This window comes from Crocodylus porosus, unplaced genomic scaffold, assembly GCF_001723895.1.
Source record: "Crocodylus porosus isolate Cpor-Errol unplaced genomic scaffold, CroPor_comp1, whole genome shotgun sequence".
In the NCBI taxonomy this organism is placed as follows: domain Eukaryota; kingdom Metazoa; phylum Chordata; order Crocodylia; family Crocodylidae; genus Crocodylus; species Crocodylus porosus.
This window is the reverse complement of record NW_017728932.1, coordinates 1,620,183-1,642,977: the sequence shown is the minus strand read 5'-3', so window position 1 is coordinate 1,642,977 and position 22,795 is coordinate 1,620,183. Positions and strand designations below refer to the sequence as shown.

At 46.3% G+C, this 22,795-nt stretch overlaps 1 protein-coding gene across 11 annotated transcripts in view; it reads right to left on the bottom strand.

The window, feature by feature from the left end:
* The window catches only part of DTX2 (deltex E3 ubiquitin ligase 2), a 60,522-nt gene that overhangs the window by 5,581 nt on the left and 32,146 nt on the right, over positions 1-22,795 (bottom strand). Inside the window, exons 4-6 of one of the 11 annotated variants that reach the window (XM_019545395.1) lie at positions 16,436-16,567; positions 2,266-2,352; positions 376-446 (exon numbers count right to left, since the gene is read on the bottom strand). In XM_019545395.1, coding sequence (XP_019400940.1) covers positions 376-446; positions 2,266-2,352; positions 16,436-16,567 — 290 coding nt within the window. The remainder of the gene's footprint in view (positions 1-375; positions 447-2,265; positions 2,353-16,435; positions 16,568-22,795) is intronic. The other 10 variants (XM_019545396.1, XM_019545397.1, XM_019545398.1 and 7 more) reach the window with 10 other exon arrangements.

Genomic DNA, 22,795 nt, shown 5'->3' with positions numbered 1-22,795 from the left:
ACAAGGGCACACTGTTGGCTCATATTCAGCTTACTGTCCATGGTAACCCCCAGCTCCTTTTCTGTAGAGCTGCTGCTTAGCTGGTTGGTCCTCAGGCTGCACTGGTGCATAGGATTGTTCCATCCTAAATGGAGAATTTGGCACTTCTCCTTAATGAACCCCTTTAATCAAATTCCCTCCTCCCCAATCATCTCTTCTCCAGACGAAATAATGCTCAACTTAAGGGATAAGAGGTGGGTCTAACTTCTGTTCCAAGGAACTGTCTCACTTTTTAGGCTTGGCTTGTCCAGTACACAGGAATCCTGGGGGTTTTCTTGCATTCTTCCCTAGTTTGGGGGGAAATTCTGTTACGTTTGTTTGGATTCCCACACTCACCTCATCAGGAGGGGCATCTTGCAGCTCTTCCAAGTACTTGCTCACCACTAGTTCAGGCTCAGTTGATGCTGCTGAACAAGGGGGAATAGAAATAATAGACCAAAGGAAAAATGAGATCCCCAAGAGGTACATGAGCAGGAGTAGAAGGAGTAAGAACAGCAGTGACAGGCCAGGCTGCTAAGGAGAAAGGTTAAGGGTTAGAGATGGAGCAAGTTAATCCAGCAAGGACTTTTCTGATTGGTCAGCATTAGACTAGCAAATGGTTAGATGCTATATTTACATTAAAATCATGGGGTTATAAAGCTATAAGAGAGCAGTGATCATCTAATCTGGCTTCTTGTCTAACACTGGCCAGAAAATTTTACCCAAGAAATGCCAGTTAGAGAATTTAGCTTCTAAAACATTCTTCTATTATGAATGGGACTGCTAGAGAAGAAGGGATGGAGAGGTCTACTTTTGAAAGCAAAGAACATCTGCTACCCCCTTAAAAGTCAGTGTGAACAGCAAATGCTCAGCTCTCTGAAAGCAGGCCTCAAGATCCTTTCTAGGCTTCTTATACTTTACTGAACCATGTCCTTCCCACACACTATAAACACAGTGTGAATCAGATCAAAACCTGACAAACTTTGTAGCTTTGCTGTCCAGTAAGGTAACGGCCTCTGAACCAGACACCAGAATCCTACACTCCTTAACAGGGGGAAAACATCATATCATAAAAGTAGGCCCCTGAACAGCCTAGTTAATACATGTCTAATGAGAAAACCATACTATTTATGCAACACAGCTCTTGCACCAGAGAAGGCCCAAGTGAAGACACACAAAGGGTTTGAAGCATTTAATCACATCCAGCAGCCAGCAGCAATTTTCTCCTTGGTATAAGGAGTAACCAAACAGTGCAGTTAGGTCTTGCCTTTACTGAAGGATATAGGGAAATGTTCTAACCTCCCAGCAGGAAGCTCTTGATCTTTCTCAGCAGTGTCCAATACATCACATCCAGCACAACTCCAAGGGTTATAAAACACACAAGCTGCAGCCATCTTGCTAAGAGCCCAGTTTACAATATGGGAAACTAATCCATGCATTCCCCCTGACTCCTCGGCTCAGAAAGGAATATTGACTCTAAGCATCTCAAGGTTTTTCCCCTACAACAACGGACCCTGCTTCTGTTCAGAAAGAAGACCCCTGCATCTGAGCACATGGGGCAGTTTCAGTAAAAATGCCACACTGTACCAAGATAGCAGTGCCCTGTATTATGCAGATATGGATCCACGAGGAACTTAACTCTTATTACACAGTTGATGTAGGACACTTAGTAGCCATCACAGAGCAGCTTCTCCTACCTTCAGCATGGGCTCCAGGGCCTGCCACTCCTAACAGCAGGGCTATTATGGGCTTTCATCAAGCTCCTTTTTATGGAGGAAAAGCTCTAAGTAGTTTCTCTTCCCCAACCTGTAATAGGGGGAGGAGGAAGAAGAATCCCTTGTCCAAAGGCATCTCTTATTCAGTCCACATACTGGAAGAGAAGACCTCCTGCTCCCACCCCCTCAAATTCTTCTACAACAGACTCACACACAAGAGCTTAGGCAGAGTTTTGTGGAACATTATCTAGGCCCTTGGCTTTGCCAGCATCACGTGAGTAGTGGACTGCTCCAGTGGACAGCATCACCCTGAGAACTCAAAGCATCACTGAAAAGAATGAGGGTCCACTGAGGAATTCCCTTGCCTCCCAGGGGGGTTAAGCTAGGACTCCTTCCTGGCAGAACAGAGGTTCCCAGGAAGACTTAGGCAAAGTCATGAATTTGCAGTGAACTGTGCTAGTCAGCAGAAGTCCCTTGGCTATTTCCAGGGGATGTCCCTCACATAGACTTGGAGGGGACAGGAGCTCCTTACCAGCAGCTGGGTCCATCACAGTCGCCATCAGGCTCTTCCACCAGCCTGTAAAGGGAAATATTTGCACAAGCGACGTTAAGACACCACCTAGCAGGAGGCAAAAGAAAGACCAGTCACTCTGCTAGCATTGAGCGTTCCAGCTGCTCCCTCCCACGCAGAGGGAGGTTGGAGGGGAAGAGGAGGACCATGACAAATGTCATTACTAAAAAGTAATTCCTCCTTGTCTGTTCTCCTCTTCCTCTGTGCAGCCAGCAGAGCAAGTGGGGCTTACAATGGAGGAGTGGCTTCTGAGCCAAGGCCTCGCTCAACGGCAGCTCACCAGGACAAACCAATGTGAGGCAGGGCAACCATTCGCTTAACAAGCATCAGTGGTCAGTACTTCATGGCCTGGCCACCCAGGAGGAAGCTGTTCTCTTTGCACATCCCTGGAAGGGCAGACTGCTCTGGGGATGACTCTGAGGCACCGTGGGTGCTACATTCATGGATTCCCAATATCTCCAGGTCAAATGTACTCAACTTACAGCAGGGAAAACAAAAGTAAGAATTTTCTGACTCCCACAAGTTTACTCAGAGCACCGAGATCAAACAGATGATCCGGATGCTTCTTGCAACACCATCAGGAGCCATTAGTTAGTTAGAACTGAAGACACGTGTGCTACCTCTTGGTCCTCTAGTTAGCTCTACACATTAGTGCTATGACAGACTCCAGATGCAGGCTCAGGAAGGGACAATTGTTCTCTGAGAATGATCTAGCTGATAATAGACAAGCCATACTAAATCCAGCTTTCTCCCCTAGAGCTGTTCAGCCCTAAAGCATTCACAGAAGTGAATAAACACCCACTACACCTTTTCAGTCACTGAAAAGAACAGTTATGGCTATGCTTGTGCACAGGGACAAGGGATAGGAGAAGAGGCTACCATTTCTTGCAGAGTCACTTCTCAGAGTAGACATGAGTTTTAAGTTGGTAGAAGGGTAGGATCACCCAGTTTTATGTAAGTGACATTCTTTGATTATCATTACACAAGAGTTTGAGCCTCTCGGGTCCGTTCCTTTGTTTCTATACCAGAAATAAAGTGCCTCTTCATTTCCTAAGGAGCAAGCTGTGTCATATATAATAATAGGGGACCTCACAGAGAGTTGCCTAGTCAGGAAGTAGTTAAGAGCAAGGCAGTAAGGTCAAAGTGCGAGTGAAGTTATAGATTAATTTATGGTTTCATGTTAACTTACTGGGCTAAGTCAGAGAAGCTACATTAGGCGGCAAACCATTTGGGTGAGACAAGACCAATAAGTAAAGGCTGCAGTTCTTCTGCCTTCCTGGATTACAGCACAGGAACTAAAAACCACAAACAGCTACATTCCCACTGCCATCACAGGAACCAAGTTCTAGCCCAGAACACGTTGCTAGAAGGAAACCCACCTCAGCAACACAAGAGAAGGACCCACTTGCAATCCCTTCAGTGGCATTACCTTAGTAATGTTTGGGTACAAAGAGAGCTGGCCTCTATTGATCTGGAAAAGAGATCAGTAGGTTTTAAGGCAAAAAGGACCATGACAGGTCTGAACACTTGGAGAACATGGGCTCTGGAGTCTCACCTAGTAAAAGCTGGCTTAAAACTATAAGAGCAAGAGGGAACAGGGCTAAGTTACAGATAGCAGCTCTAAAGTTCACATTTCTAGGAAGCTGCTATGTCCCCATGCCACAAAACCACACAAAACTCTGAAACAACTACCACGGCTTTGGAGCTAGCACCAGAGAGGTAAGGCTTGAGGAGCCACAACCACACGCCTCACTGACACTAGAACCAACCTTCTAGGCAAGCCCTACCTGAGATAGCATCACAAACCTAAGAATGGGGAGAAAAACTTCAGAATTTTCTTATACACAAACAGCCAAAAGTTTCCACAGACCTATGGCTAAGCAGAAGTCTTAATCAAAGAAGCCTCTGCTCCTGCTGTCATACAGCTGGAAGTGATTACTTCCCTTTTAGGGCACCGTTAAGAGAAGATGTGCAGGGAAAAGAATTCACCTGTGGGAGGAATCCAGCATTATCCCTAATTGGAGAAGGGCTACACAAGAGTCAAGGCAGCTGACAGGGATTGGAAGGACTTATTTGGTGCGGATGGCTGGATTAGAAGAGTGTGTTTGTGGAAACATGGAAACAAATAGGCTTGTCATAGAGGGGCGACAACAGCAGGTATCTGCTTAAACCCTGCTGTTCTTGCAGAGCTGGAAGGGAGCACCTGGATCAGTAAGCTATTCTTTTGTAGCTACAGGCAAAATGAATCAAAGGGGGCAAGAGTATTCAAAAGCCCCATGACTCACCAAAGCCATTCAGGAACATCTGAAAGCGAAAAAGGAAGCGTACACCCAGTGGGAGGAAGGGAGGGGCCATCCCCAAGGAGGATTATACCTCCATTGCTTGAGGCTGTAGCAGGGCTGTTAGGAAGGCTAAGGCAGAGACACAACTAGGACTAGCAACCAGGATCAAAGATAACAAGAAGTCTTCTTTTAAATACGCAGGGAGTAAAAAGAAGGCACCAGGTAATGTGAGGCCCCTGCAGAACACACTTGGCAACCTGATGGTTTCACCAGGTGATAAAGCTGACCTCTTTAACAAATTCTCTGCCTCCATATTTCTGAGCAGGGACAGGGACATCCCCCCCACCCCACCGGGATCCTGGACAGACTCAGGAGAGGCACAGCCAGGCCCAAGGTCAGTGAGGACCTAGTCGGGGAACTTCTGGTGAGCCTGAACATGTTAAATCAGCAGGTCCAGATGACCTCCACCCAAGGGTGCTGAGGGAATTGGCAGGGGTCATTGTGGGACCCCTGGCACAGCTTTACGAGCATTCATGGTGTTCTGGCCAGGTGCTAGAGGACTGGAAAAGGGCCAATGTGGTCCCCATTTTCAAAAAAGGGAGGAAGGAGGACCCAGGCCTGTTAGTCTTACCTCGGTCCTGGGGAAGCTCTTGGAGAAAATTATCCAAGAGCACATCTGCATGGGACCAGCAGGGGGGAGGTTGCTCAAGGGCAACCAGCATGGGTTCATTAGGGGCAGGTCCTGTCAGACCAACCTGGTAGCCTTTTACAACCAGGTCACAAAATTCTTAAACGCAGGTGTCGCAGTGGACGTAGTCTTTCTGGACTTTAGGAAGGCCTTCGACACTGTCTCTTACCCCATTCTCATTAAAAAATTAGACAACTGTGGTGTTGATGCCTATACAGTCAGATGGGTTGCCAATTGGCTGGAGGGCTGCACCCAGAGAGTGGTGGTGGATGGGTCATTTTTGACCTGGAGGGATGTGGGCAGTGGGGTCCCCCAGGGCTCAGTCTTCGGGCCTGCACTGTTCAACGTCTTCAACAGGAACTTGGACGAGGGGGTGAAAAACACCTTGTTCAAATTCACGGATGACGCTAAGAAGTGGGGGGATGTGGGCACGCTAGAAGGGGGGAATAGGCTTCGATCGGACCTAGACAGGTTACAGGGGTGGGCAGAGGAGAACAGGATGGGTTTCAACACTGGCAAGTGCAGGGTGATGCACCTGGGGGGGAAGAACCAGCAACATACCTACAGGCTGGGGAACTCCCAGAAAAGGATCTTGGAGTCATTATTGATTGCAAGATGAACATGGGCCGCCAATGTGAGGACACAGTCAGTAAGGCTAACTGCACCTTGTCATGCATCCACAGATGCATCACGAGCAGGTCCAAGGAGGTGATCCTCCCCCTCTATGCGACACTGGTCAGACCACAGCTGGAGTACTGCATCCAGTTCTGGGCGCCGGAGTTCAAGAAGGATGTGGATAGCATCAAGAGGGTCCAGAGGAGGACCACTTGCATGGTCAGGGGGCAGCAGGGTAGACCCTATGAAGAGAGGCTAAGGGACCTGAACCTGTTCAGCCTCCACAAAAGAAGGCTGAGGGGATCTGGTGGCCATCTATAGACTTACCAAGGGGGACCAGCGGGGAACGGGAGAGTCCCTGTTCCCCCGGACACTACCAGGAGTGACTAGGAACAATGGCCACACGTTGACTGAGAGTAGATTCATGCTAGACATCAAGAGGCGCTACTTCACAGTCAGGGTGGCTAGGAGCTGGAACCAACTTCCAAGGGAAGCGCTGCTCACTCCTACCCTGGGGGGGTCTTCAAAAGGAGGTTAGATAATCACCTAGCCTGGTCGTTTGACCCCAGTAACTCTTTCCTGCCAAGGCAGGGGGTCGGACTTGATGATCTGCTCAGGTCCCTTCTGACCCAACCAACTATGAAACTATGAAAACCTGTCACAGTGTTAGCTCAAGAAAGACCCACAAGAATATTTGCTTTGCCCTTCCCTCCCTCTCACTTAGCACAAGGCATCCCTGACACTCTATGGCAAGTTTAAGACTTTTGCCATATGCCCCCTAAACCAGAGCATGCTGCAGGAAAAAGGACAGAGAAATCAAGAGACCTGACAGTACCTTCTCACCTGACTTCCGTGCTCAACCTGGTTGAGAAGGGGTCTAGTTCATGGCTCTCGTGGAGGCCAGTGGGGGTGCAGGGAGAGGTGTCCCTCTCCGATTTAGCTGAGCAATTAGAATCTTCACACAGCTCCTAATGATGTTGATTCAAAGGAGGAGGGAGGCAAGCTGGTGACAGCCGCTCATAGCATGCAAGCTGCCAAATATGTATCCTGCAGTTAAGCCAACAGAGAAATCCTTAAGGTGCTGCAGTAGACTCAGAACACTTCACTTCTGTTCTCAATTCTGCCCCCCACTCATATGTGTGACCTCAAGCAAGTTACAGTGTCCCTGTACTTCTGTAAAATAGGAAAAGCAACTCTTCCTCCCTCAACAGAGACTAAAAGGACCCTCCAGGCATTAAGAACTGTTGTCTGGACAGTCTTGTGCTGGAATCTACAAATGGCTACAAATGTAGTCAATGAGGTGCAGAGCTATGGCAGATTCCTGAAAGGAGGTATGAAAAGAGAGATGAAACCTGTGAGGTGATCCCTCTCCCTCCATCACCTGCACTAGGTCCTAGACCCAGGCTGGAAGAGACGCTGAGGGGATGGTCAGAGATGGGACTCTGGCATTACCCCCCACAGAAAAGACTGCATGACCTTCGGCTCTTCTATGGGCCCTGAGGCACCAACCCTTGACTGTACACTATCTACAGCCTCCATTGCAGTGGCTGCTGATTCAGGCTACCATATGTGCCATTCCAGGGAACTTAATGCATAAAGGTTGGAGACCACTTTGTACTAGCCAAGGTGAAGGGGATTTCACAGCACCTAGGCTGTTGGCCTTCCAGGTCCCAGGTCAAACTACACAGCACAGGCCATAAGCATAGAGAGTTACTATCCCGAGAGCTTCCTCAGCAGTTTCAGGAGGGGCCTGCAAAACACATTTTAGCCCTCACTCAGACATGAGGTACCTCCATAGCACACTGCACTGGGCTGGGAGCAGCAAGATGACTTATTGGGCCATTCCCATACACAAGTTTCACTGTACGTCAGTGTGTGCATGTCTGTGTGCACAGGTCTCCACTTCCAGTGACCGTGGCTACATGTTCCTTTCAACCCAGAGAAGGATTTCATACTTTGTACTTGTGAAGATGCTGAAATCTATGAATCTCCTTTACTTTTCTCCTTCCCACAAGACCCAAGTAGGGTGTGACTCGGGCCTTTGTAACAGCTGGTGTTGTGATTTTAGAGCCCTTTATAAATGCTCCTCCATGGCTGGACCTCAGAAGTCCTCAGTGGAAGGGAGGGGCTATCACCAAGGAGGAGTACTCCTCCTCAGCCCGTGACATTGGTCAGGCCGCAATTGGAGTACTGCGTCCAGTACTGGGCGCCACACTTTAAAAGGATGTGGCCAGCCTGGAGAGGCTTCAGAGGAGGGCTGCCCGTTTGTTGAGAGGGCAGCAGGCCAGGCCCTATGAGGACAGACTGAGGGACCTGAACCTGTTCAGCCTCGGCAAGAGGAGGCTGAGGCTGGTGGCTGCCTACAAACTCATCAGGGGAGATCATCAGCAAGTAGGAAGAGCCCTATTCTCCCCAGCACCACCTGGGGTGATGAGGGACAATGGGAATAAGCTGATGGAGAATAGGTTTAGGTTAGAGATCAGAAGGTAATATTTTACAGTTAGAGTGGCCAGAGTCTGGAACCAACTTCCTAGGGAAGTAGTCCTCGCCCCTACCTTGAGCAAATTCAAGAGGAGGTTGGATGATCACCTGTCTGGGGTCTTGTGAACCCAGCATTCATTCCTGCCTGTGGCAGGGGGTCAGGCTAGATGATATGTTTGGGTCCCTCCTGACCCTAGCTACTATGAAACTATGAGGTTATGGATGTGAAACTGTACAAGCAGGAAAGTGCACCCAGTGGTGGAGATATTGTCATACCTCAGGCAGGAGAAAAACCTCAGCCTCTGCCCACAGCTACTTAGGGGCAAGGCCAGGGGCCTCATCATTCTTTGGTTTTGCTAAGCGGTGGTAAGGATGACCCAGCTTGAGTTCAGGAGTGTTTCCAAGCAACTCAACGCTTATATATTCAGGAAAAGGAAGCTGCATAAAGTATAGGCTGCCAGAAGGGCACAGAAGATCCAGAGCAGACATAAATATCAGCAGAGAGGCATGAAGTTAACAGTCCTCTCTGCTATTACACAGGGAGAAGAGCGAAGGATGCCACAGTCTTAAAGTGAGGGAGAGGGATCCTGACAACTCCTACCCAGCACTTCCCATGGCAGAATGTTCTCCAGGATGTGGGTGTGTTCCTATATGGCCACTGCCATGGTAGACAAACAGCAGGGGAAAGCTGAAGTAGGGCTGGTGTGTGCATGCTGGGAGAGGGCAGGCTGTGCATAGGTGGCAGTTGGAACTATCTTGCAGGGCTGTGTTCACTGTATAACCTTAGGCAACCCACTGAGGTCACTATGAAGAGGGTCCACCTTTCCTGGCAGGGAGATAACACTGCTCTGCTGGTTCTGGACAAGCCTGGAGGCAGGCAGACTTCCCATGCATTCATAAAGTGTCTTGGAAAATCTGGATGAAGAACACTGTATGAGCCCTAAGCAGCAGTGCTAGCTGCTTGTCATACCTCATCACCACCCACTTCCCCAACAGCCTCACCAACATGGATGAGAAAGTTGCTATAGTCATGTCAATCACAGGCCAGAGGCTGTGGCTGGGATCCTGAGGACTGCATGCCAATACTTCTCCCTGTAGCATTTCTTTCTGGGCTGATGTTTTTTAAGATCTTTTTTTCTTCCTTTCCTTTGGCTGGGAGCTGGTGAAACCAGAAGAGACAGAGACAGGAGATGGCAAAAGAACAGACAGGAAAGCACTTGAGTGGAGACTGTTCTACCAGCTGCAGAATCTCTGCTTAGGGGCTGTCATAACACTGCCAGCCACCTGTTCCCACTTATAAGGCATGTGATAAATTAAAGCAGTTTTAGCAATCCTCCCACATACAAAATTGTGGGGGAACATGCCTTGTCCAAAGGTCCCTCTGAGAAAGTGCATACACCCTGGCACTTTGTGCCTTACACAACAGGAACATGGTCTTACACAACAAACAGGAAAGAGAATCCCACTCCAGAAGGATTTACAAATTATATTTAAATAAGAGGAGGAAGAAAAGGCAACACTTGACACCCAGTCTGGACTAGGACAAGAGTGAGGACAAAAGGACAAAGCAGAGATTCCTGAAGCTGGGAGATGTTTTGATGGTAACTACTGCTGCAACTTTTGCCCATACACTGTGATGATGGTATACCATCTCAAAAAGGGGATTAGTTTGCACTCTGGTTGCTCTGATTTTGGGTATTTACTGAGCTATTTACATTTTAGGGCAAATACCATGTGTAAGAGCAAGTGCCTTTCCTATGATAGCATATGGTTGTGCTGCATCTTCTAGTGACACTGGATGTCAACCACTGAAACAAGCAGCATGGGGACAATGAGTGGCTTCAGGCAGATTCTTTCCATTCTGTGTCTTCACTGAGCACTACAGAGACAGAGAGAAGGGTTTTTATTACCTGCTCCATTGCACAGAACTCTGTGAACAGCAGAGGACCCCACAGGAAATGAATTTGGAGAGGACATCACAATTTTGATGATATGTAAGCAAGAATCCTATAGGAGGAAGGAAAAAGAGACCTGGGTTCTCCCTAAGTCAATACCCCGCCATTCTCAGCACAGACAAACAGCAGTGCCAAGCCAGCCTGTCTAGCTAAGTGAATACAGAAAAGGGGCAATAATAAAGGAGTATTTAAGAGGAAAGGGCCTCAAACAGCTTTTTCTAAACAGATTCTTACTTTTGCATTAAGCAAGGTAGGAACCATTATTAGCTACTAGTTAAATTTCTGCCAAAGAGGCACCAGATTGTGGTACATTATCTCTATATATTGATGTGCCTTGTGTGGGTACCATGCCAATAATTCCCACAAATAGCTACATGAGCCCAGCCAAGTTGTAAGAGGCTGCATGCAAATCTAGTCATGGTTTCATGGTACTAAGGGCTACACTTTCAAAGACCTCATATAGGCAGCAAAGGAATCTGCTGTATTTTTCAGGAGAATGTGTATGCCAAACAGCGTGCAAATGAGCTCTTCTGAAAATCAGGGCCCAGTTTTGAGTGCTGGGTATTTGCAAATCAGGCCCCAAGAGACTCTCTTGACCCTTGGAACCGACTTGACTTGAATGCAGCTAATTAACTCCAAATGTTGAACAATAATATCAATTCCAAATACAGACTGATATCCTGGCCTCAATAAAGCAAACCAATCATCACCCAAACCAAGCTGAGAGAGCTGGAAGCAGAGATGTAAGTGGTTATGATACCTACACTGACAGACTAAGGCACCAAATGAGGGCAACAACAATAATGGATTAACAAATGAACCACCTCACTTCATACCGCAAAGATATTTGGTTCAAGCTTCTGTCTAAATCTTCTCTCATCTACTACTACTCTGGGCCAAACACTGAATGGCACTCTAATGCTTTCTGAACTCCACAGTGAACTGAAAATGCTATCGCATAACCTCATTATAGTGTTTCCACCCACAGGTCATTTGCTGTTTTATTGATTAATTGCAATGTGAAGAAATATTCAATGTTCCTTGGCTTACAGGCGAGAGAGGGGATGCTTTCCTAGTCCTTCCCACTGTAGATAATGAACTGCTTGCTAAAAATGATGCTTTTCTGTGGTAACATTTAACAGATGTGTTTTGAATGCTTGCTCAGCAGCCTGGGGCTGACAGCAATAACACAATTCCTTCTGGATACTAAATGGAACCATATGGATTGCTGCAGATATCCTTTTCATACATGGCATATGCCAGATACGGAGAGATGAATCCTAACTGAGGTTAGGGAAAGACTTCCCTGCTCCCTGATAGTCTCACTCCATGTTCTTTGGCTTCAAAACCAGTGGTTTATGAATTGTAAGCTTGAACCCACTGGCATCAAAACTTATCCAGAGAAGGTGGAACAGACGTATCCAAGAGCCGAAAAGGAGGAAAGAACTGCTCCTTCACCTTAATTGGAAATAATCTCTGTATTTATTTCCCAAATAGCTCAACTGCTCTCAGCAGTGGTTGTGAAGTACTGTATATGCTCTATGGCATTAAGATTTTTGTGCCCCTTGGCACAGATAGCTTTTCATTAGAACTTTATGTCACCCCCTTCAATTAGCTCTTACTAATCTAATGTTTGTTGCAACGATAGAGCAAAAACCATCCTAGTGACAATCTACATAACCAAGGAGACCAAGAAGGCCCCAGACCTGCGTGGAATTAAAGTGTGGGGAGTAATCTCCCTCAGAGCCACTGCTCTAATGGAGAGTGCTTGAATTTTGTCTGCTTGGGATTCAGCTCTCTTCCTGGTTCTCTGCAAGATGAATGCGGTATTGAAGGGAGAGTACTTATTTTCTTCCTTATGTTCATTGCTGCTGCATTCAGCATCTTCTTCTGTCCTTCCCAGAGCACAGAGGAGGAAAAACAGGCAAAGGTATCTGCCTGGGAAAAAGCTGAGAGAGGTGGATTGCTGGACAATGGCTGGTGGAACCAGACTAACTGAGCCCTGACTGAAGCACAGGTACAGTGAATTAGCAAATGGGAAGGAGAGGCAGAGAATCCAGGGACCGCACCTTATGAACCCCCCTCTCCTTGCAAAAATGCCTCCCAAGAGGATGACAAGCAGCTGGCTGAAAACTGGCTAATGACCCCTATACTCCTGTGGCCCAGAAGCTGTCTAGTGGTTGTGCTGTCACTCAGAGTGACCTCTACCATGTGTGTTTGCTCTCTCTTCCTAAGACAAAGGGGAAAGGCTAAAGGGTTGATGTTCCTTTTCATTTATTCAAGGCAGGCTGGACTAGTTGTTCTCTCTGTCAGGTCCACCCACCTGCTTGGTTTCCAAGACAGTCATGTTAAAAGACTTAAACAGAGACCTAAAACAGATGCACCCACTAGATTATTCTCCCTTTGCTGACGGATTGTGATCCTTTTGCAAACTCCACCTTATAGCCTTATGTCAGACTAAAAACTGTGTTCTTTTCTAAGGAGGTTGAAAACTCTGAGGCAGCTTGACTTGCAACAGCTAAACCATCCAATTTGTCTACACCAGAGAGAAAAATCACCTTCAGAACTGAGATAACAACAAAAATCAACTGATTAGCCAGCCTACATTAAACAAGGAAGCTATTCATAGAACTGATGCATAATCCACATTGCTGGCTCCTGTAGATCTCTCTTAACTGGCACATAGCTTGGATTTCTTCTTTTACCGACCTGAGCTACTTATTAAAATGTTCTGCATCATGAAAGCGTGTAGTACTGCTATGGAAACACCAGCACCAGTGAGGGCATGGGTAGTTGTGGGTGTGGGACTTGAGACATTACAGAAATTGCCAGTATTTGGCCTCCTGTGTACAGCAATGGGAGGATCAATTTGGAAGGTGTGGTAAATGCTGCATGGACTGGTGCACACACAGAAACAAAACACTTTGGATGCATCTATTTATAGCTGTGTGTACATGTGTGTGTCTGCACATTTGTAACAACTTCTGAAATGTAACAGGATCAAAAGGATATTGCTTCCCCTTTCTGATCTTTAGATACTAAAGATCTACACAGAGGGACTGAGCGAAACAATAACTAGAATGAGAAGTAGATTCCAGACTGTCCTTACGACTCATTAGTTCTGCTGCAGTAAGACCTGGGGTCTGAGACAAGGACCAGAGCCCCTTTGCACTAAAAGGGATGTTCCTTAGAGAAACTGAGCAGCCTCACCACACAGGAAATGGAAAGCTCAGGACCTTGAAGAGCTGGACCCACAAGTAGCTGCACCTCTATGTCCAACATGAGCAAGCAAATGTTAATGGCATAAACCATCTCTCTCCTGCTGGAGCAGGAGATACCTAATTGCTGCAGGTAATGACCGAGCACTGTGCTGGAAAATACACGTTTAATAAAATCTCTGTGCAGCAATAATGAGGTGCTAGACCAACAGAATGAAAACAGTGGGCCAAATCCTGAGGGTGCCACATGGGAGCTCCAGATACTCAGCACTGCCTCAGGACTTTGCTCCATGTTGTGAATTATTATTCACTCACTGGTGGGTGCTGCTTTCTCTCTGTTCACATGAACAAAGGTTGGAGGAAGTGTGGAGTGTTCTTGGCTCCAGCAGACAGGACCGATATTCAGAGGAGGGCGGGCCAAGGAGCAGGCCAATTACCCAGATGGCAGCGAAATAACTCTGAGCATCCTGCTGGCTGCCACATGTCAAGTCTCAGTGGTACAGCCTAGCAGCAGAGGACTCAGCTGATGGTCTTGGCGCTGAGTCTGGTGCCAGCTCACTCTCCTTTGGAAAGCCCCTGCCTACCTGGCTGTCGTGTTTATGTTAACCTCATTCCCTCATCTGATTCACAACCTTGGTCGGAGAAACCCAGGCAGTCTCACAGGGCTGGGCAGGGAGAGGCATCTCAATATATGTTCTCACATAGCCATGAATGTATGTGATGTTCTGCTACCGAAATAGTAGCTGAATGGCCTCGCAGTTTTTGCTTCGAGGGTTTGTTTTCAGAGCACTAGGGCAATGTGCAAAGTATTTTAGAACGAGAGACTGACCAAAGAGATGAGACCTAACAGCCTCGCAGATTGAGTTAGAGGGGGTCTGACATCGCCAATGGATACACAAACACCTCTGTATCGCCTGCCTCCATTCGCTCAGTTCACTACAGCTAAAGTTCTTCCCTTGGTCCACTCTCCGATCACATCTGTCTGTTCTGTATTTGTGTGCTCAGTCTCACGCACATGCATGCGCACTCTTCCTTCCTGAGACCATCCCACCAGCTTCCTGACTAATTCCACATCAAATTTAAACTCCTCTTCCCTTTACAAGCTCGGCACAATGCCAGCCCTTGCCCATACTCTTGCCCCATAAAAATGCTACTCATCTTGCAAGGTGAGTTCTAATAAACAATGCTGAATTCTTCTTTAAAAGCTATAAACACCCAGTTTGCCATCAGACAACTTGGAGGTAAACATACTGCTTGAACTTTTATTTGAGCCTAATTTGCATAAAATGAACTTTTTACCCAGGGGAACCAATTGCATCTTTTTATTTTCCTGTGCAATATGAAGTTTCACTTCTACCTGGGAGAATGGGAGAAATATTATAATCTATACATTCTCCTTTGCCTGAGGAAGGGCAAGTGGACCCAAAAGCTTGCAAATAAAGAATTTTTTTTGCAACCAGCTATTTGGTCTAATAAAAAGTATCACCTCTGCCAAGAGTTTTACATATGTTTTGGCTGTAGACTGACGTGGCTAAAACCTGCATTGTTAAAAGAAAACCTGTATTTTTTTCCTCTTCCCTCTCTCTATGGGCTCCAAAGCAAAATGCTTTCCCTCTGAATCTTCTTCCACAGTCTCCCTTAAAGAAGCAGACTGGGACTAAACTGACGCTGGCTCCTACAACTGCAGAGCCAGCCAGCTGCCTCTCTCTAAACCTGCTCCCCCACAAGCAGCCTTTCCCTCCTTCATGAGCCTCTCCTCAGCTCCACTAGACGTTAGCTATGGAGGTGGTCCATGTGGGAGGTGTCACTTGTGGCATACAGCAGCAGAGGCTGCTCAAGCTGTGGTGTCTCTCAGCCCCACTGCTTGGAGTACTGAGCAGTGAGCAAGAGCTGCAGCCTGGAGGGATGCACAGTTAAGCAAGTGAGTGACCCATCCTCATGAAGCTCCCTCCCCAGCTTTTGGACAGGCTGCTGAGGGCAGGGCTTTGCATTCTCCATCCATCCTTTACCCGAGAGCAGTGCAGCGCTGTGTCACCTTCAGATGGAAACCTGGGCCCAGCCTCTATCCCACTCACTTAGGACTAGTCTCATGGAGTGGAAGAACACCTGGGTGTGTCTGCCTCAGAGCTAGTAAACTTTTGCTAAGTCAGATTAACCATGATTTCCATATCAACTCTGCTGTAGGCCTTCAAATGCAGCAGAGTGCTAAGACAGCACTGACAGACAGGCAGACCCAGATCTGTCTGTAGGCCTCTGCTTGTGAAATACCATCCTCCATGAGGGGTCCATCCTGCAGGGAGGTGGAGAACCTGCTCCAGATTCACCTCACCTTTGCAACCAGGTTGTTGGTAGCTGCTGTTCCCATGATGCCTGAATATTGATATTAGAACCCAACCTGGGGCTGGCCCCATTCAGCACTAAATGAGCAAGGACTTGCTGCCTGAAAGGATTCCTCTCTCTCCTCTCTCAGGCATAATCAGTAGGGCTGCCAAACTAGAGGCTCATCCAAGACAAGAATGAGGGGACAGATAAAAGGATGCTCTCCACAGTAGCTGCTCACTTTTGCAACTCACCCTGACTTCCCTATGCAGGAAGAGCAACAGTATATTGACTTTCAGCATGTGCTGGAAAGCCATAACTGTGAGTGACAGAGGGGAACTAGGGTGACTGCCACACAGGACTTCAATACACATACAGGTGCTGGTGACTATTAGTCCAGGAAAGTAAGTCGATTTTTATCATCTTATTGACCAGTGTCTGTTCCTTGTGATGTGAAGAAGGTTATTAATTGCATAAATGTAGAGAAGCCAAGGTGGGGGGAAGAATAGAGACTTCAGAGAGATAAAGAGAAGGAGATGGAAGCAAATATCAGAGAGCTTGAGCAGCAACTACCTTTCTTGGCCATCTTCCTCCCTTCCTTAACTGAGCTGTATTTTTTAGTGGCTCTACGCGTGCTGGCAGGTTGCGGCACACAGCTTAGATGCACAGGAAGTCCAGTGGCTGACATCAGAATAGCCGTCATGCCTACAAGGGACACGAGATTGACTTGCAGGAAAGAAACAAATCTGGAAATACATTAATTTAGGGGGAAAAAGGAATAAAAGTGTTCAAAGAAAAAAAATAAAATCTTGATTCCAAGAACTCAAAATCTTTGTAAACCAATTGACATGAAAGGTGATTTGGGGTTTGATTCAGCATGAGGCTAGGGAGCTAGCAAATGCAGGGGCCTTTAGGGGACAGAGCTCAGGTGGCAAATTAAAGCAAAGGGCTATTTGCATATATCTGATAAAACAGCAGCTTGGGGTGGTATTTCATAGTACTCCAGACTGGGAATCCTTGGGGCATTTAGCACTAGACCATTCAGACCGCAGTGTTAGCTTTGCAAGGTGCGCGGGATTCTCAACTCCAAACACCAGTGAAGTTTGACCAGGCTCAATGTCTTTAAGATAAGGTGCTTAAAGGGCAAGCTCCCAAGGCCCTGCTTTCAGCTATGTTGATGTAAAATGAAGTAATTTGTTGATTTCAATGGAGACAACTGGACTATCCTGGTTAAAGAAGTGGCTTTGGCCCACTATCATCCTCTAGATCCATTGCAGCCGCTGGCATGTTACCCGTGTTTGGACTTCAGCTCATTAAAGCATTTAAGCACATGCTTAACTTTAAGCACATGAGCATTCCCACTGGTTTCAATGGGATTACTCACATGAATAACTTTCACCAAAGCACTCAAGCACATGCTTAATCAGAGCCACATTAAAAACACAGCCTGTGGATGTATTTCTTGGACACAGATTTTACAATTATTTATTAAAAGGTCATTCATTCTCTAAAAGGCACAGAGAAAATGGCCAGTTTGGCTATACTGAACAACCATGGCAATACTGCTCGCAACATAGAAGTCAGAACAATCCTAACATAACAAAGTGTCCCTAAAACAGATTCCAGAATACTCTCGTCTTCCTTTCCCCCACTAAGAGGAGAATGTAGCCTGACAGACACCAGTGGACAAGAACAGTGTTTCTCAACCTGTCGGTCGTGACCCAAAGTGGGTCATAAGAATAACGTCAGTTCGCAACCCTTTCATAGAAAACTGGATCAACAAACTTTAAAAATGGATTCCTTTAAAGGAGAAAAACGTGGGAAATGGTGGCTTTTCCCTTGCAGGCTGGCAGAATTCCAGCCTGCGAGAAGCTGCTTGGGGCCCCCTATGTCCCACACATACTCCCCCTGCCCGACACACTGAGGGCAGGGGGCAGCAGGTCAGGAGGGACACTGGCTCAGGACTGGCCATTTGCAAGTGGGTCCTGGTACAAAAAAGGTTGAGAACCCCTGGACTAAAAGAACATTAAGTCTCCTAGTTGGTATTTCTCGGTATCGTGCGCTGCTTTCCACATCTCTATTCAGATAAGGAAGGAAAGGAAGAAGATATAAAAACAGATTCATTCTTTAACTAGTACAATAAAATACTAAAGAAAAACACATACACATGCAACTGAAAACAGAATATTATGATGGGAATTGTCAAGTAATTGCAAGTATGGGCAGGGCTACCAGCTCCACCTAAAACAGAATGGAGTAAGAGGATTATGCCTACACCAGGTAGTGTAGGTGCTACCCAATCAGCATTGTCCCTTTACCAAGAGCAGCCTTTTGCACATCCATCGTAACAGCTGTCTTAATATAAATGATACAGTAGCTCTTTCAGCCCTTTCTTTCTACTTAGGGTATGGACTGACGAATACACACCCACATGTAATTTGTATTGGTTTTGTTCACTGATATAGATGATGCAGGGATCTGGAGTGGACACAAACAGTCATCCCTGGGTAGCTGCTCCACAGTAGACAGCACTTACTGTACATCATTAGGTAGCAGGGGAGTAGGTATTAGCATGTTTATCTTCACCAAATTGTTACCCTTGGATGGACATATGATACCTAAATGGGCATAACTTACACTGGTTCCAGTTTTTCCTATTTTTTAGGCTAAGTACAGACATTCAGGGGCATTAGCGGGAGGTTGACTCAATTCAAAATGGCTTCCTGATACCAGGTAAGTCGGTATGTGGGGCGAGACACTAGCAAGGGGGTTGGGAGTCTGCCAGAGGATGGGGAGGAGGCATGACCCATGAGGTATGGTTAGAGTCAGTGCGACCCACAGGAGGGCCTGGTGTGACTCACAGGTGGGGTGGGGGGGGAGGCAGGTATGACCTGCAGGTGGGGTGGGGTAGAGTGGGGTGGAGTCCCCCCCCAGCAAACCTACACCCCCATTCCTCCCACCGTGACTTACTTGCTTGGTTCCAGTGGTGATGAATGCTGATAAAACTGGCTGCGCCCCAAGCAGCTTGTGGGATGGGGGTTGAGAGTGCTGGCTGGTCCGGATTTAAACTGATTGCCAGTCACTGAGACCGGGTCTGTAAGTGCAAAGTTGGCACTGGAACGAGCTAGGTTTAAATCGGGCAGCCATTATGAACCCAATTTAACCTCCCCAAATGTTTGTTCTTTGCTTTAAGGGGTACTTTCACATGAAACTGGGCAAAATTAGCAATGGCTTGTGCCATCTACCTTTTTTACACAAGTGTAATACTGATTGTGCAGTGTAAACACTTGGTCTGACCAAGCCCTTTGAGTCCGCAGCTGTCTTAAACCCTTCCAATCGTGAGGCCTAGCCAAAAGCCCACTGACATGGAAAGACTAGAATTCAACCCAGATTGAACTCTACACTCCCTTTCTAATAAAGTGCTACACAGTACAAGGAAGTAAAAAAAAATAAATAAAAATCAGTAATTTGTATCCTTCCTACACAATTGCAAACAGTCATTACAAACAGTTACTCTGCCCAATGCTAGGATGATGGGCATTTTACCAATGCATGTCATATTACAACAGTAACAAAAGTGTTAAGAAATGAAAGATCCAAAGGGGATAATGAGAGGAAAAAAATGTAAAAGTTGGAGGGATAAAAGAGGAAGGGAGTTATTTTAGCAGAAGAATGAAGTCTGATCAGAGATCTAAATGTACAGTAAGCAGGAAGTACACCCACACTTGAGAGACGTGAAATGTATTTGAACCAAGCCTTCGGTGATTGTCGGAGTCTACGGGCACTTTTATGCACGCTCCAGGGTGGGAGGGGGGCAGCACTTTATATCAGATCAGCTCCGAGAGCTGTTCGTGCACGTCTCATGCATCAGTGTCCCAGTGCTTTAAAATGGTGGCGGGGGGCTTGAACTGAAGCTTGTTCAACAAGGTTCAGTTCAAGCACCCTCACCACCATTTTTCAGCATGGGGACACTGATGCATGAGACGCAAGAGGCTGCTGGAGTGTGATAATTGCCACAATCCAACAGACTCAATCAATCAATTGAATTTGGTCCGACGCATTGGAATTCCAGCACATCACAGCAGCCTCCGCGTTCGTGTCTAGGCACCCTACATTTCCATTCATTTACCTACTGCTTACCCACAACTGAAAAGGAAAGTCCTTTGAAACTTTGGTGGCTAACAGCTGCGGGCAGAGATAGGATATTGGAAGCCTGTGTTCCTGTTTTCAGGCACACTTCACTATGGTAGACTGTCACCAGAAACACTTTCTGCTAACAGCAAGTGCACCTCTTGGTAAGAAAACATGATAACTATGGTAGGAAACTGAGGTAAGTAGTGGGGCTTTGGTAAAACTTTTGTTTTTCAGTGGGTGAAAACATTAAGGTAACGTAGGTCCTGTGAACAGTATAGGGCTAGATGCTCTACTGATAGAAACCCAGGTAGAGCCACTAAACCTGCACTGATACCAATTTTCACGTTCTGGCAAGGTTTCTAATGCAGCAGGGGAAGCATAGAAAAAAATCTAATCTGAACCATCTCTTCTTAATCCCGTGATAAAGACAAACCCACAAGATCACTGTGTCCCCTTCAGTTCCAGTGCAAACCAATAATGCTCAACAAGTTTGAAGAAGCACACTGCATCTGACAAGACCGGACTTTTAAGTGCTTTTGCAACATCCTAAGAATTTCCACAGAAATATGTACTAATATATTTTGATTATTAAAGAACATTTGGATCATTTTTCTTCCAACCTTAAACTCAATCAGAACCAAGGCACTGCAAGAACACTAATGTGGGGTGGCTACACATATGTTCAACTTATCACTCTAAATTTGTTCATCCTTAAAGCAATAAAAACAGGCATTCTGGGAACTGGAGCGTATTGCATATCTGACTTCAAAGTCAAAAGGCATCCCAGAGCCACAATGGGACAACATGGATAACAACATTTTGATTTGCTTCACCACATTTTTATTAAGTAGCTTAGCTGCATATTGCTAACAACTGTGTTTATTTCATTTTGAGAGAGTTAAAATGGAGCTCATGCTGGAAGATCCACCAGTGCAGGGAATATTTACCCTAAGCATCTCTGTATTTTTTGTATTAAAAAACACAAACTGCAGACTAGTGCAGTTAAATAACCAAGTTAACAGATTTTTAAAGCTACAAGAGACCACTATGATCCTCCCCAGTTGACCTTCTCCAGAAGACTAGCCACAGAATTTCAACAAAGCATATTCAGTTTATCTTTACCAGAAGAATGATTATACCAGCCCACAATTTTGGCCATGAGCAGTGCATGCTCCAGGCAGCTGGGGCAAGGCACGGCCGCACTGGCAGTGGTGGGAGCGCAGCAGCAGAAGCCCAGTGGCGGTAAGCTGGGAGCTGCCACAGACGCCACTGGCACTGTCATGGCACCTTTGTGCAGGGGGTGCACTGCCACGCTCAGCGGGTGCACATACACCTGCATGCACCCCCTACATGTCACCCCTGATTTTGGCAACACTCTGAAGTTCCTGGAGTGGAATTTTATTTTCTGCAGGATGCCTTATACCTAATAGGAGTCAGAAACACACCTGCCATTTATTTATTTATTTATTCTCCCTCTCATGTATTTTTGAATACAAGAAATAAAGATATACCTAGGTCACATATTCCCTGCATCTGTGGAGATATATATCTAGATATAGTACACATATTGTACACAGTGCTGATCTACTGATCACATGGAACCAGGAACGATTCATCCCATCAGGCAGGAAGATGAGCTGTTAGGTCATTTTCCTATCCAGCTTCTGTTATCTTTTGGGGAAGCCTGTAGCACATTAATCAAAGGCACCGCAGAATGAAGGAAGAGACACTGACAAAACAAATCCTTCTGTTGGAGCCAAATCACGGAAATACTGTCAGTTAGTATATCACTGTTTAGGCTCTTTTGTGTTTGCCTATAATTGGCCGGGTGTGAGAAGTGACTTGCGAAGCACCTTCTCTACAGAGCAGCTGGCTTTGCTACTAAAGCCTGTCTTAGGCCCTACTGGTAGTGGATATGCACAAATGTGCTAAAATATTCACAATATTTTGAGGTAGGTTTGGGGGTTTTTTTTTTCAGACCCATGCCATGAACCAAAGTCTATGTTGCAGTAGCACCAAATGGTCTTGATGGAGTAAGGTCTGTGGTAGATTTGGCCCTATGACTAATGCTACATTGCTAAATCCTTGAGTAAGCTTGAAAGTACAAGCCTGTGGTTTAGCTAGATCAAATCTTGCAAAGGCCTGTGCGATTCACACTGCTCACATTCCTGCTGCATAAAGGGTGCAATCACTTTGGGAGGGTTCTGCATTTCTTGAAGAGCAGCGGTCACTCACTAGGCCATGTGAAGAAAACTGTAATTAGAAGTCACATTAATCCTCCTCATGTGCTAATTACTGCACTTTCTGCCCAGTACAATACAAAAAGAGAAACCATCTCTGTGAGCCTTGGAAAATTCACCCTGATACCAAGGTGCTGAATACAATCTACAGTCCAAACAATTTCTCATATACTGGCCAGATGATTAAGGAGAAGTCAATTTTCATCAGTCTGTCCTGTCCAGGGCCAGTTCATTTAATCTGTTCAAGCCCATAACCTCTAAAGTAGCTGTTTTGGTCCTTCATGTGCAGCAAAGGGTCCTACAGGATCAACTGTTCTTCCTTTTACCTTGAAGCTGCCAAGACGAGGACATGTTTAGGAAGCCTCTTATACAGCCCTCAGAATTTAGGGAAGATAATTCCCTCTCACTTGTGCTGCTTGTTCAACTGTCATGCCAAGATCTCAACCTTCTTTATTCTGTCTGAGTGAGTATCCAGTGCAGGCCTCCATGATGAAGTTGTTTAACTGCCCTTAGCAGTCATTCTTGCAATACACTGGAGTCAGAAGAGTATGCTGAGGAC